This window comes from Gigantopelta aegis, chromosome 7 (assembly GCF_016097555.1).
Source record: "Gigantopelta aegis isolate Gae_Host chromosome 7, Gae_host_genome, whole genome shotgun sequence".
In the NCBI taxonomy this organism is placed as follows: Eukaryota; Metazoa; Mollusca; class Gastropoda; order Neomphalida; family Peltospiridae; genus Gigantopelta; species Gigantopelta aegis.
Genome location: NC_054705.1, coordinates 10,650,253 through 10,664,621, shown reverse-complemented (window position 1 = coordinate 10,664,621; position 14,369 = coordinate 10,650,253). Strand labels below are relative to the sequence as shown.

The following is a 14,369-nucleotide window of genomic DNA, read 5'->3' as shown; positions in this document are numbered from 1 at the left end:
CTCGTGTACACGCGCCAATTTTAACATAAAAGTAACCATTAAACACAGACCGCGCTAAACACAACAAACAAAATAAAGCTACGCGGAACCCTTACATTAATGATTTCTCAATTAACTGCATAACGTTTAATAACACAATGTATCCATTGATAATGAGCCGTTTACAACCTGAATCATAGGCCCATGGGATATGCCTAGATAACTATATTATCACGGCCATGCGACAGACACATCAAGCGGCAGATTACTCAAGGATGAGGCTCGCTAGCAGATGAGGGTCACGCACCTGCTCAGGTATCCCAAAGTCACTGCCCGCTAAATAGGCTAGTAGATGAGTCGCGGCCGCTCATCTGCCCACACTGCACTCCAAGTAAGTCGAGGCTAGGCGATGACTAGGCCAGGGACACTGTTGATCATGGAAGTCGGTCACACACCTGTGCCAAAGTCGTGCGCCTGCCTACCAGTCACTCTCCTCTAGGTAGGTCAAGGCTAAGTCATGAGTCACACACCAAGCACGTCAAGACTTTGACTTACACCAAGATCGCACCCGTCAAGTACATCAAGGTCACGACCAAGGTCAGACTATGACGCCACACCTGCACCAATGTCAAGGTCATGGACAGTAGGCTATGGGGCTTAATAGGCCCTTATACTACTATAAAAGACAAAGAAAGACCTAAAAACAAGCAAACAAGCACACAAAACAACAACAATGTCAACAACAGCAACAACAAACAAAACGAAACATAAATAAACACACACACACGGCCACTTACACGCACACGGTCACACACACACACACACGCACACACACACACACACACACACACACACAGACACACTATCACTCCAGCACGCATACACACACACACATTGCCACTCAAACACACACACACACACACACACGTACACTCAAACACACACACACACATACACGCACATACTGTCACTCAAACACACACACACACAATCACACACAAACACACACACACACACGCACAAACACAAACACACACACACACACATACACACTGTCACTCAAACAAACACACACACACACACACATTGTCACTCAAACACACACACACACACACAAACACAAACACACACACGCACATTGTCACTCAAACACACACACACACATACACTCAAACACACACACACACACACGTATTCACACACACACGTACTCTCACACACACGCACACACACACACACACACACACACACACACACACACGCATGGAGACTTGCGACTGTCTTAAGTATGATTTTGACATAATACCGCGTCACTGTAACTGACATCACCGAATTTGACAATCATATTTAACGTTTGTTATCAAGTACACTTTGTGGATAATAAATACATTATAACATGGAAAATTAGGGGCGGGACGTAGCCCAGTGGTAAAGCGTTCGCTTGGTGCGCGGTCTGTCTAGGATCGATCACCGTCGGAGGACCGATTGGGATATTTCTCTTTCCAGCCAATGGGCCATACGTGATGCCAATCCATAAGAGTAGCCCATGAAGGGACGACAGCGGGTTTCCTCTCTCAGTGTATGTGTGGTCCTTAACCATATGTATGACGCCTTATAACCGTAATAACATGTGTTGAGTGCGTCGATAAATAAAACATTTCTTTCATTTTTTTACATAAATTCAAACACACACTCAAACATACATGCATACATACGTACAAACATACGTACATACATACATACATACATACATACAACATACATACATACATTACATGCATACATACATGCATGCATACACGCGCATATTCAAACACACACGCACACTCGCACACCCGAACACCGCACTATAACAAGTCTACAATAGCTCTCGCTAGGGGAATACAAAAATTCCGCTCATGCAATTATGTATATACACACATGTGTGTGTGTATGTATATATATATATATATATATATATATATATATATATATATATATATATATATATATATATATATATATGTATGTATGTAGGTAAGTGTGTGTGTGTGTGTGTGTATATATATATATATATATATATATATATATATCTATGTATGTATGTATGTAAGTAGGTGTGTGTGTGTGTGTGTGTGTGTGTGTCATGTGTACATACATACATACACACATAAATACATACGTACGTACGTACATACACACATACCAACACACATATACACATACCGATATGTATACACGCATTCAAAGACACGTGCGCTCACTCACGCACCGCACTATAACAGGTCTTCACTCGTTGTCACCTGCTTTGACGCACTTCGCCGTTTGTTTGCAATCTACTACATATTCGACCGGTTCCGTACAATTAGCCTGTTGTCGAGCTTCCACCACATACTGCAACTGGTTATTGCGAAAAGTAAAAAGTCAAAGTTTGCTTTGTTTAACGACACTACTATGACATGTCATTTGATAATTTTGACATATAGTTTTAGAGAGGAAAGCCACTACATGTTTCCATCACTAACAAGATACCTATTATGTGCACCATCCCATGGGCTGTATGACACACACCATCAAGTTTGGTTTGTTTAGCGACACCACTAGAACACACTGGCTATTGTATGTGAAACATATGGTAATTTTGACAGACATAGAGAGGAAAACACCTACATTTGTTCCATTACTAGCAAGCTATCTTTTGTATGCATCAGCCCGCAGACAGGATTTCGTTTTTCTTTTCTTCTTTTTCTTTTTTTGCACGGTCAAAATTGTCTTTATTACAATACAGTAAAGTACATTTAGAACGAACACGCTTATAACAAACTACCGGTTAGAACGAACTGATTGTAAAGTCCCGATTTTCTCCCCTATATATTAGTAATACATTTTAATGTATAGAACGAACTATGTATAGCGAATTAACTGTTAAAACGAACCAATTTTGTGGTCCCAAATAGTTAATTCCAGTGTAAATAAGTGTTTACATAACGAACCGTGAATACCGGAAGCATTACGTATCAAACCAATCAGTGTAAAACGCTGCAAAGCCGTGGGATCGACCGCACGACCGCACTAAAACAACAGCCTAAATAACTTTTGTTTGTCTGGACTTGGGAACAGGTATCAATCCAGCCGATGGACCAGGGAATAATCGCAAACGTAAAAGTGAACTATCGACGAGAGATGATGAGTGACATCATCAAGGCATTCGACAGTCAACAGGAGCACTCAGTTTCCATCTTGACGGCAATCAACACAGCCCATCGTGCTTGGCGTCACGTGACCTCATCGTGTATCGTGAACTGTTTTGCAAAGGGTGAGTTCAAAAGTGCTGCGTGTTCTGAGAGTTCTGACGACGAAGACAACACCCCGTTAGCAAATCTACAGACAGTGTGGAATGAACTCGTGAGAGCCATGCCAGTGCCAGATGGTGTCACTCTGGAAGATTATCTCACTGCAGACGAGTAAGTTGTAATCACCGAACAGCTGACAGATGACGACATCGTTTCAGAGATTATCGGAAAACGAGACGGCCACAGTGATTCTGAACCAGAGGACGATACACAGGAGCCACCCGAACAGCCAACGCCCACAGCAGTTGAAACGCACAAGGCACTCGATACAGTCAGACTGTTTTTTCAGAGCAAAGGAGATATTAGATTGCCAGTATTTGACAGCATTGCGGACATTGACTCGGCATTAGAAGTTATGCGTCCAACGCTAAGTAAACAAACCACGATTAGTGATTACGTGACGAAACGTGATTAGGTACATGTAATTCACTAAACTCTTTTGATCTGATCTTTCAGTAATGTTTTGTTGTATTTATTGATTGTAATAAATGATATATTTTTTATAAATGTCTTTTAATCACCAAGGCATTTTTTATTTTTTTTACTATTATATTGAGTTCAAAATTCAAAATGGCCGACTTTCGGAATAAAAATTACCAACTTCTGCAAATGTGTACAACGAACTACTGTTATAACGAACCAATGAAGCTGGTCCCTTGCAGTTCGTTATAAGCGTACTTTACTGTAGTAAGATTAAATGTGTATGTAACAGATAATAACGAGTCCACTTCTCTGTATACTGGACAACAAATGGTAAGCAAATATTGCTTTCGTTTAATTTATATAGAATAATTTTGTTTGAATGACATTAATTATTGTGTTCATATAAAAGATCCCTTGCTGCTAACTGAAAACTGCAGCGGGTTTGCATTCTAAGACTGTACATCAGAATTACGAAAAGTGTCAATCCAATAGCCGATTATACATAAATCAACGTGCTCTAGTGGTGTCGTTAATGAAATAAAACTTCAGGCCTATTTGTTTTTGTAACTGTTTGGGAGGGTGAAAAAACTGTCCATCGTGTGAGATCCATTGCGTCTCAGGCCAGAGCTCAATCACTGAATTATATCCGTCGCCATAACGACGTGAGGTTTTCAATTTAAACATCAGCTAGGAAAAGATGTCACACACCCCACCTCCCTAAACAACAACAACAAAAAACCCTCACAAAAACATCCCCACAACAAGGAATAAAACGAACAAAAACGAAAAAAGAAAGACAAAAAAAAAAGAACAACATGTTTATGATCTAATCACGGTCTACTGGTTCATTCTCCACTAAATCAGCATATTAGGTAAAATGTGTGTCCTAAGACTACCCAGCACCCCCGCAATACAAAAATCGTTTTCAAAATATATCTACCTATGCTGTCTCCTGAAAAGATGTTGTCCTGTCCTACATTGATCAGTATGCGAGCTATGACTTTACTCTAAATGGAGCAAAATACCACATTTAATGCTGTCACCGGGTAACCCCCCAGTTTGAAATCAAAGTCTACTATGTTAAAATATCTCTGTGCATTTGAATATATTCCGAATTTATTGCAGTTTTATATCAAAAAAATAGTTACACAGTCAGTTACTAAGCAAGGTTTTTAATAATTTGTAGATTTTTTCTAAAATGTCTATGTCGCTATAAACTTGACCAGATACGTTATCATTATTCAACTGATTTTTTGAAAGTTGAGATAAATGTGTAGCAGATATGTTATTTCGAAGATGAATAGTTTTAAGTATCAGTAGCTCATTTTCAGTAAGGGTTTAATTCTAGGAGCCAGAGTAAAACTGAGTATTACTCTTTCTTCGTTCAAAGTGGAAAAGTGCGCGAGATTTCTACCAGATACGTTACCACATTTCATGCGATAACCAGTTAAAGACGAGTAACTGGTGGGTATTTTTATGTGACATAAATCGAGTGCATGTTCATGCTACGCACTGCATTAAAACAAATTTCCTTAAAAGTATAGTTTGATTTTTGGAAGAAATTTAACTTAAGCGTCACCAGATACGTTATCATCAGATACGTTACCATAAATTGACAAAATCTGTTATTTTCGAGCATTTACTTTTCATCTTAGAATAACAAACAATTCATATAGTTGTCCTTCAATACTTGCACTATAACGTCATAGAGCATGCGCGGGAAGTTCCATTTACCATTCCTTCAATGTAAACAACAGTAGCTTGTGACTATCAAAATCAATCAAAATAATAACGATATAATAATTGCATTGAACATAACGTAAATGCTAATCTTTTAAGTTTTATTGTCGATATTTTAATTGCAATATATATTGTTTCATTTTGTTTTACCATTATAAATCTTATATTTGATAATTATTTCTAGCTGATAATAACGTATCTGGTTCGTTGCAGTAACGTGTTCGGTTCAGTGTTGTTTCAGGTTTTGAACTTCAAACGTGATACTTTTTACAACAAGACAAATATAGTTTGTATTCTTTATTATGTGAGACACCTTTTGTGTTACATTTCAGTGTGTAAATGGCCAAAACTCGGGCAGAAGTACAAAAAGGTTATAGGGAACATACACAGAAAAACGATCCAAATTATTTAAAGAAGGAACGTGTTCGTCAGTCGACCTACAGAGTTACAGTGGACAAATTAACGAAACAGGAATTAAATACCCATCGGCAGAAGGATAAAGTATACTCCAGAACATACAGACTTAAGAAACAGCTAAGAAAACAGAGGACTGTTCAAGAAGAGATATTGGAGGAAACAATTTCAACATTGGCAGAAGGTAGAGAAGAACCAAATGAAGTAACCCGCACTTCTGAAACTGTTACTGCAAGCACGTCCGAGCTGGTTGCAAGCTTGGCGTTATTAAACAGTAGATCGCTACAAACTTCCATTCCCTAACCGAAGTCTTCGAAAAAAGAGATGGTCAAGGGCATTGTTAAATGCTAGAAATACAATTAAACAGCTCAAAGAAGAAGTAAAAAAATAAAATGAGAGTTTAAATCGATTTAAGAAAAGGTATGAAAGATTAAAACAGAGAAAGCATGCACCCGTTCCAGAGACGCCCACTATTACATTTAATGACCAGCTGTTTACTCCAAAAGATATTAGAAAAAGTGGACTTGGCCCTCGATTACTACCTCGGTCAGTAGTCTGAAAACTGCAGATTGGCAACTGTATATTATCTGAAATCAAAGCATCGCATACCCAAAACACTTTACAAAATACTAGAACAATCATTAACAAAATTTTAAGTGGCAACATCGTGAAGAAGTATAGATCTGTCATAGGTGCATGGCAAGAGAAACTGGAATCACTCGTCACGCCTTCACTTCATCAAAATCAAAAGTACTTAATGCATTCAAACGAACCCGCCAACAACAGTTAAAGATGCAAGTACAGAATCAGGTTATTTCCTTTCTTGAACGTGACGATATAAGCAGATGCATGCCCGGAAAAAGGGATGTTATCACTGTGAGTTGCAAAAAGAAACAGATAAGGATTTTGAGTGATTACTTAAGCAACTTGCATGATCTACTTCTGCTTGAAAACCCTGGTGTTAATGTGTCCATGTCACAATTTTGTAAATTACGACCCAAATACATACAAGCCACATCTCTTCTGTCAAGAAACAAATGTCTCTGCACTAAACATCAAAATATTGCTTTAAAACTGAAGTGTCTCGTTTCTCTTGGATTAACAATTTCACCCAACCCAGAAGTTGTTGAAAAAAACCTGTTTCTGTTGACCAGCTTAGAGAAATGCTGAAGAATATCACAGCTGACGCAGTAGAGTATGAAGAATGATGAAAAGTGAAACCTTTGCGTGCACACCCATACAGGGTACTATGAAATTGCACGCTATGCAGTCAAATGGAAATGGTAAAATCACGATACGTGATAAATCTTGCTATTGCAAAGGCTGTTTGGATTGGAATTTCATCGAGGACAGATGATCGGTTTCAAAACCAGATACGTTACCTTATACTCACTTTTAAATTGATTATTTAAAACAATGAATGGATGCTGATTGGGATGTGTATTTTGTAATATCAAACAGTAGTATAATGGCAAGCATATTCATGGCAACAGTTACTCAGTTGATGCTGCAGTTAATAAAATACCCAAAATGAAAGTGTATTCAACCTGTTAAACAGTTTAACATGTCCTTATGCCCTAACGAGTATTCAGTGCGTCGGAAACATGTAATATTCATTCTGTCTGTATTAGCTGTATTTCTATGCACAGCAACATTATGTTCCACAAATTGGTATTTCAGATACAGAGCATGCAACGTATTTGCTTTTTTAATAAACACAAAATCTTTATTCATATGCAGATAATGTTTTATCTACTACTGCTTAAAAGAAGAAAACTGAGACACGGTTTCCTGAAATGTACTTCTTTAGAATAAAAGCATTGTTGAAAGCCAAAATGAAAATTATTTTTTATCAACTTTCGAAGTTGGAATGTGCTGATTTAGTGGAGAATGAACCTACTGTATTGTTATTGTTCGTTTGATTTGTTCAGGTTGGGGGAATGTATATTACTTATTAATGTAATAATGTGAGGGGTGTTTCTTTGTTCACCGTGACATTTCTTGGCAGATCCGTTTTTTCGTCTCGGACTTTCCATTCTCTCATGTAGTTTTTCTCTCACTACGCTTCAGCCACCATTTGTTCGGTTTGTGTTTTCGTCATTTCCGCTTCCGGTCTTCTCATACATGGCACACTCCAGAAGGTTTTCGTTGAAAACGGTCTCGCCACATAGTTCATCAAGATCACACTTTAACCGGCACATCGCCGGCCCCATTGGCTTGTATCGATTCCTGACTTTCCACTCTTTGCAGTGGCCGAGGATCTATGCTTCAGATACAATAGTCCAGAATCCAAGGGCTTGATATTTTGATGGACTTGACTTCGCACAACATACTTTTGCTTTGCTATTTATTTGTTAGAACAGACCTTCAGGGTAAACAATTGGGTTAGCTGGAAACATTGAAAACAAAAAATACGACGATATGTTCATGTATACTGTTTTTTGTTGAATCGCGGGCTCTATTGAATCGGGGCATTTGAGATTTCGTTGATTGTTTTAGCAATTAACCACCTATAGTTTTAATTATTTTCCCTGTTGGACAAGCAGAAGTGCAGACAGCAACCAGCCACGAAAATAGAAATATATCCATATTGTTTTCTAATTTTAATTTTGCAATTAATGTGTTTTATACATGAACCTAAATTGGCCAACAGCACCTATCTGTATGTACATTAAAACAACTGTAGTTTTAGTATTGTATAACTATCAAACCCTAAACATATGGCAAACTGTCATATGTATATGCCTGTTAATATTTACTTGCTAGTTAGTAATGTCAGTGAAACTGCAAAATTACACGTCGATCATTATATGGACCAGATAAGAAATGTAAAAATTAAAACCGTAATAGAAGGTAGATCAGTAATGAACTTCACATCAAAACACTGTCTATTAATGCAGCATATGATTTCATTATTTTATTTAAATACATATTAGATGGTTATCTAGATTTCAAAATAAGAATAATAACAGAAAATCATCAAAAAAAACAAATGAAGTTTGTTCCACCTTATCTTGGAGGTAGTATTTAAACACCTTGCAGCAATCTGTAGATTGCTAAATTTATAGGAATAACTGATGAAACGGTTCCTGTTTATTATTTGCTTGATAAAATACATTCAACTGTGCTAATGTCATCTATTTTATTTTGAAAAAAATGATATGATGTCCTTATGCTTCCATACGTGAAAATATAAATAACGTGAAATAATAGAGTTGCCATTTTTCATTCAATGAGATGTCATCGGCCAATTCTCGGGATCTATGTTTACCTTCTTAGTCCATTTATGAATTTAGAAAGTATTTTTAATAAATCAATAATAATACATTTTCCAGTCAGTTTTTATATTATAGCCGCAACCATAAACCGGTATAACGCGATATTCAACTCGATGCGAAACGGGGTACACTTTTGCATATCGGTAGTTTTATACTTTGTTGTTTCCAAGTTGTAATAAGCTTTACAAGAATTAAACTGATATCTTTGAATAAGCTTCTCATTTTCTAGTGAACTTAAGAAAATAGCATCCCCCCAATAAAAATAAATATATAAAATGTACTATACACAGAGAATCCAGAAATAGTAGCCATGCTGATTTCTGTAAAGATAAGTATGGACTAAATGATTTAGCATATCTGCTATAGCTAATAAACAAAGTTCATAAAATATGTATTCCTTCTGCTTTCATTTGAAAAAATTATAAATATTAAATAATATCAAATATATATCGCAAAACAGGTTTTACCATTCTGTGGCACCTTATTGAATATATAGTAATACAATTATTAAGAATCACGATCCAACGAAGTTCCATGCTACTGTGTATTGTTATTATTTTTAATTATTGTCATAAATGTGTGTGTGAGAGAAAACAAAACCTGCAAGTTTGTACTATGCCCTATAGAAGTAGTTTGGTGTATCACAGTTCAGTAAAATATATGAGAATCAACAAATTAGCGTGTGCTTCTCCAAAAAAATGGCAAGACTTATTAACACATTATTTCTCGATCATGGGTTTAAGCGGTGTTCTTGTTTTCTGTTACTGCAATTCTTTTAATTAAAAAAGGTAGATTGTCTACCCTTACCCATAGTCACATATTTAATGGCTTCTGTTTTAACATACTGAAGGTTGACACAACTCTGCACCACTTTAGTATGTAGAAGCTGCCATCCCTGCTATTGGCAATACTTCAAATATTATTTTCTGTAATTATTAAAAAATATAGAACTTTAGAAGTATTATCTGAAATGTGGACACTGGTACAGCGAAGTTTATTTACTGCTTACGAAAACTATCCAGGAAGTTTATCATTCATGCCAATAGTTAATTATTCACTGCTGTCTAACGCATTTCTGTAGGTCACCAGTGCAAAGACAAGCAATCGCATATTGCACATTAGCCTTTGTTCATGTACAGCCTCACAGATCTTAGCTTATATTTTGCATCGACAGTACTTGAGACATCATGCAGTGATCAGACTCCTTCAGCATCACTGTTGCACATCTCATTAAAATGCAGTCTCGGCAGAAGAATGCAAAGCAAATTTTCCTTGGTGATAAAATAATACATTGAGGTGGTCATCAGTCATCTTGTCCACACAGACACTTTAACAGGTGTCTTTTAGCCAACAAAACATTTCACCAAAGAGATTAAGGGTACATTGCCTGTGTTTTGAACATTCTTTCCTCATGTGTAGAAACAGGTCATAGGATCACACCAAGTTAGGGTGTATTGAGAAGAGATGGCAACCATGTTATACTTGTCTTCATTCTGCCATAGCTACGGTCTAGTTATGACCCAGATTGTAGACATAGTATTCACAGTTTGCATAATTGTGTGACTGCTATAGCCAGCATATTTGGAGTACAGTATGTAATTATGTGAATCACTGTTGACCTGGAGTAGGCTAAGACTCTGAGCTGGCTTAAGGTAGGGGTCGTATCTAGCACAATCGGCAGAACGCATGCTTTAGTTGTATGTTTGCTGCCAGTCAGTCCATACACATAATATATATATACTTACACCAATACATATTTGTGATTAGTTCAGGTAGGAAGTGATCATTCAAGCTTAGATAGTATCCTTCGGTATGAAATTTGTCAATATCATTAACACCAGAGGGTGGGGTTCGGTTAGATTGACAATGGGCGAATCCACATAGTTGTCCACAATCTTCCTGGTGCATGCATTTATAACACGTCTATTGAACTGATTTTATGTTTCTTTTCTTTACTTTTAATTTGATGTTCGTGCATATGTCCAATTAATGTTCAAGCACGCTATCTTGGGCACTTACATCAATTATCTGGGCTGTATGTCCAGGTCAGTGGGTTAATGGTTAATTGTTTGCCATTATTAAAACAAAATCGCATAGTATATGTATAAATGTAGCCATAATTTTTGTTTGCAAAGCAGACCACCCAATTGTACCACAAGAAGGCCTATTCAAACAAATAAATCACAAAATAAAAGTGTGTTAGGTGAAGTCAGGTTCAACCCATGTTTGAGGGCTTTGAGACTTGTGGATCTCGGACTACAAACACACTGATCAAAATCCAGAATAATGTCATTGTGGAAAGCTACACAGAAAAGTAGTACATGAATTTGAAGCTAGTGTTCCACATAAAAAAGCCAAGATGTTGAATTTAAGTCCACGATTTATTACAAATTATCAAATACACAAACAAAAATCTACTTACAATTGGTTGATTACCAATATAAAAATTGTGTTTTGTTTAACTACACCACAAGGACATATTGATAAAAATCATTTGGTAATTCTGACATATAGTCTTAGAAAGAAAACCCGCTACATTCTCCCATGAACAACTACACCATCCTACAAACAGGATAACATATACCACCATTTTTGATATGCCAGTCGTCGTGTATTGGCTCGAACACGAACTAGTCCAATGGACTCACAGTCGTCGACACTAGGAGAACAGCGCATCAGGCGAACGCTTTACCACTGGGTTTTGTCCCACTTCCCTCTTAGAGGAACATTTGTCCCACTTCCCTCTTAGAGGAACATTTGTCCCACTTCCATCTTAGAGGAACATTTGTTTCATTAGCTGTCAGAGAGATCCATAATTATTTTTTCTCACACAGAGCATGACATACCATAGCTTTTGATATATCAGTCGTGGGGCACTGGCATATTGGTCAGTTAATATCATGGATCGGTTGGTTCATATCCAACCTCTAACCCCCTCCTGAAAAGCCCCAAATCAAATCAAACCAAATAACAACAACAAATAAACAAACAAATGAAAAAACCAACAACCCTCCCCCAAAAAAGCAAAAAACAAAAACAAAAAAACAACAACAAGAAAACAAACAAGAAAACAAACAAAAAGAAGACACCAGAAACAAACAAATCAAGAGAAAACCTACTCATGATAAGTTGATTATCAATAAATTCATGTTACGTGCGGACGCGACGTAGCTCAGTGGTACAGAGCTCTCTTGATGCGCGGTCGGTCTGGAATCGATCCCCGTCGGTGGGCCCATTGGGCTATTTCTCGTTCCAGCCATAGCATCACGACTGGTATATCAAAGGCAGTGGTATGTGCTATCCTGTCTGTGTGATGGTGCATATAAAAGACCCCTTGCTGCTAATTGAAAAGAGTAGCCCATTAAGTGGTGACAGCGGGTTTCCTCTCTCAATATCTGTGTGGTCCTTAACCAAATGTCCCATCCATATAACCGTAAATAAAATGTGTTGAGTGTGTCGTTAAATAAAACATTTCCTTCCTTCCTTCCTTCCTTCTTCATATTACGTTTGTTTGTGCGAACGAATATGTTACAAGGCCCAGTACACCCCGATGTCGGCTAAAATTATTTAAGTTCTTAAAACAACCTATTTAGGTCTCAACAGTCATGATTAGAGTGAACAAAAAGATTAAGAAGATATTAGTTTTAAACCTGTCTATTTTGGCGACTGATGTAATGTGACGAAATCAGGGCCGTAGCTAGGATTTTTTGTTGGGGGGGGGGGGAGGGGTTGCAACTGAATAATTAATAGTCTAAAACTCCTTAAACAGTTAAGAAGAGAATTTTCTTTAAGTTTCTATAATGCTTTCTGGATTTGTTCGGGGGGGGGGGGGGGGGGGGGCCTTGCCCCCCTGCTAGCTGCGGCCCTGGAAATACGTGTCAGGAAACAGTGAACTACAATTATATATAACAAATGTAGGTTTTAGAGCATTCGCTTGTTTCTTGATGGATCATATGATCGACTCCTCTTGCTGAAAAAATAGGCTGTTTCTTTCGGCAACAAGCATGACCCGAAAATGGTATACGAAACGTTGTTCTCCCGTAGTCTTTCAAAACTTGATTATTATGCATGTATGTATGAAAGTATGAATGTATGAATATATGAATGCATGCATGCATTCATATATTCATATTCAGACGGATGAGGAGAAAGTGGAAGAGAAGAAGAAGAAGAAGACGATGATGATGACGAGGAAGGTTAAGGATGAGGCAAAGAAGAAATTGAAGAAGAAGGATTAGAAGGAAAGGAGAACACGATTGAGGAAGATGCAGACGAAGAGGGTGTAGAAGGGACAACAAGATGAAATAGGAGAGAAAGAAAACGAAGAGGGGAAGAACACGAATAGGAGGACAACGCTGATGAGGACAGATAAGATGTACAGGAAGAAGAAGGGGAATGAGGAGGAAAATAATAATTAGAAGAAGAAGAAGAAGAAGAGAAAGAAAAAAAGAAGAAGAAGAAATGAAAGCACTAAAGATAGCAACGTTGATTAATAAATGCCCATTACATACGGAATGCTTTAAATGCATGCTACTACTGTACATAGCTCACCCTGTCCATTGCCAAGTTAGTTTTTCGCTAAATTGGCTATAATGTTTAGTATATGGCTCACGTTTGAATAATGTCCAAGACAATAGGCTACATATGTGAAAACCGGGAAAAACAATATTTTCTATTTTATCCCCACTGTATATGGTTGATATGTCATCACATATCTGTCCTGTGCTAGTTTTGGTTTAGTAATAAGTGACAGGCTTCTTTGTGGCCATCACGTGAGGGATGGCTGAAGACCTATACAATAATCATTAGATAGAGATTCATGGAATTAACCCAATCAACTCTGCATCGTGCTACATAATTACACACACACACACACACGCACACACGCACACACACACAAACACACACACGCACACACACACAAACACACACACACACAGAGATATATATATATATATATATATATATATATATATATATATATATATATATATATATCAGACTATATATATATCAGACATGGGGCGATTACATCACAAAAGTAATCGATTACGATTACTTAAGAATATCATGATTACGATTACGATTACAAGGAAAATGAAAGTAATCGATTATGATTGCAATTGCACTGCCTAGTAATCATGATTACAATCATGATTACATTTTCACAAATATGAACTAGTTTTGAGTTAATGTTACCAAC

At 37.2% G+C, this 14,369-nt stretch overlaps 1 protein-coding gene across 1 annotated transcript; it reads left to right on the top strand.

Moving 5' to 3' along the window:
- Positions 1-331: 331 nt before the first annotated feature.
- Positions 332-3,426, top strand: LOC121377874. The gene is made up of 2 exons (XM_041505973.1): positions 332-370; positions 3,079-3,426. The coding sequence occupies exons 1-2, from the start codon at positions 332-334 to the stop codon at positions 3,424-3,426; spliced, it is 387 nt and encodes a 128-aa protein (XP_041361907.1).
- Positions 3,427-14,369: the final 10,943 nt, after the last annotated feature.

Bases quoted from the DNA above. Each gene is read 5' to 3' on its own strand.
- LOC121377874 (XM_041505973.1), top strand. From the start codon at position 332: ATGAGTCGCGGCCGCTCATCTGCCCACACTGCACTCCAA. The intron at 371-3,078 runs GTAAGTCGAGGC...ACTTGGGAACAG, and splicing joins CTGCCCACACTGCACTCCAA to GTATCAATCCAGCCGATGGA.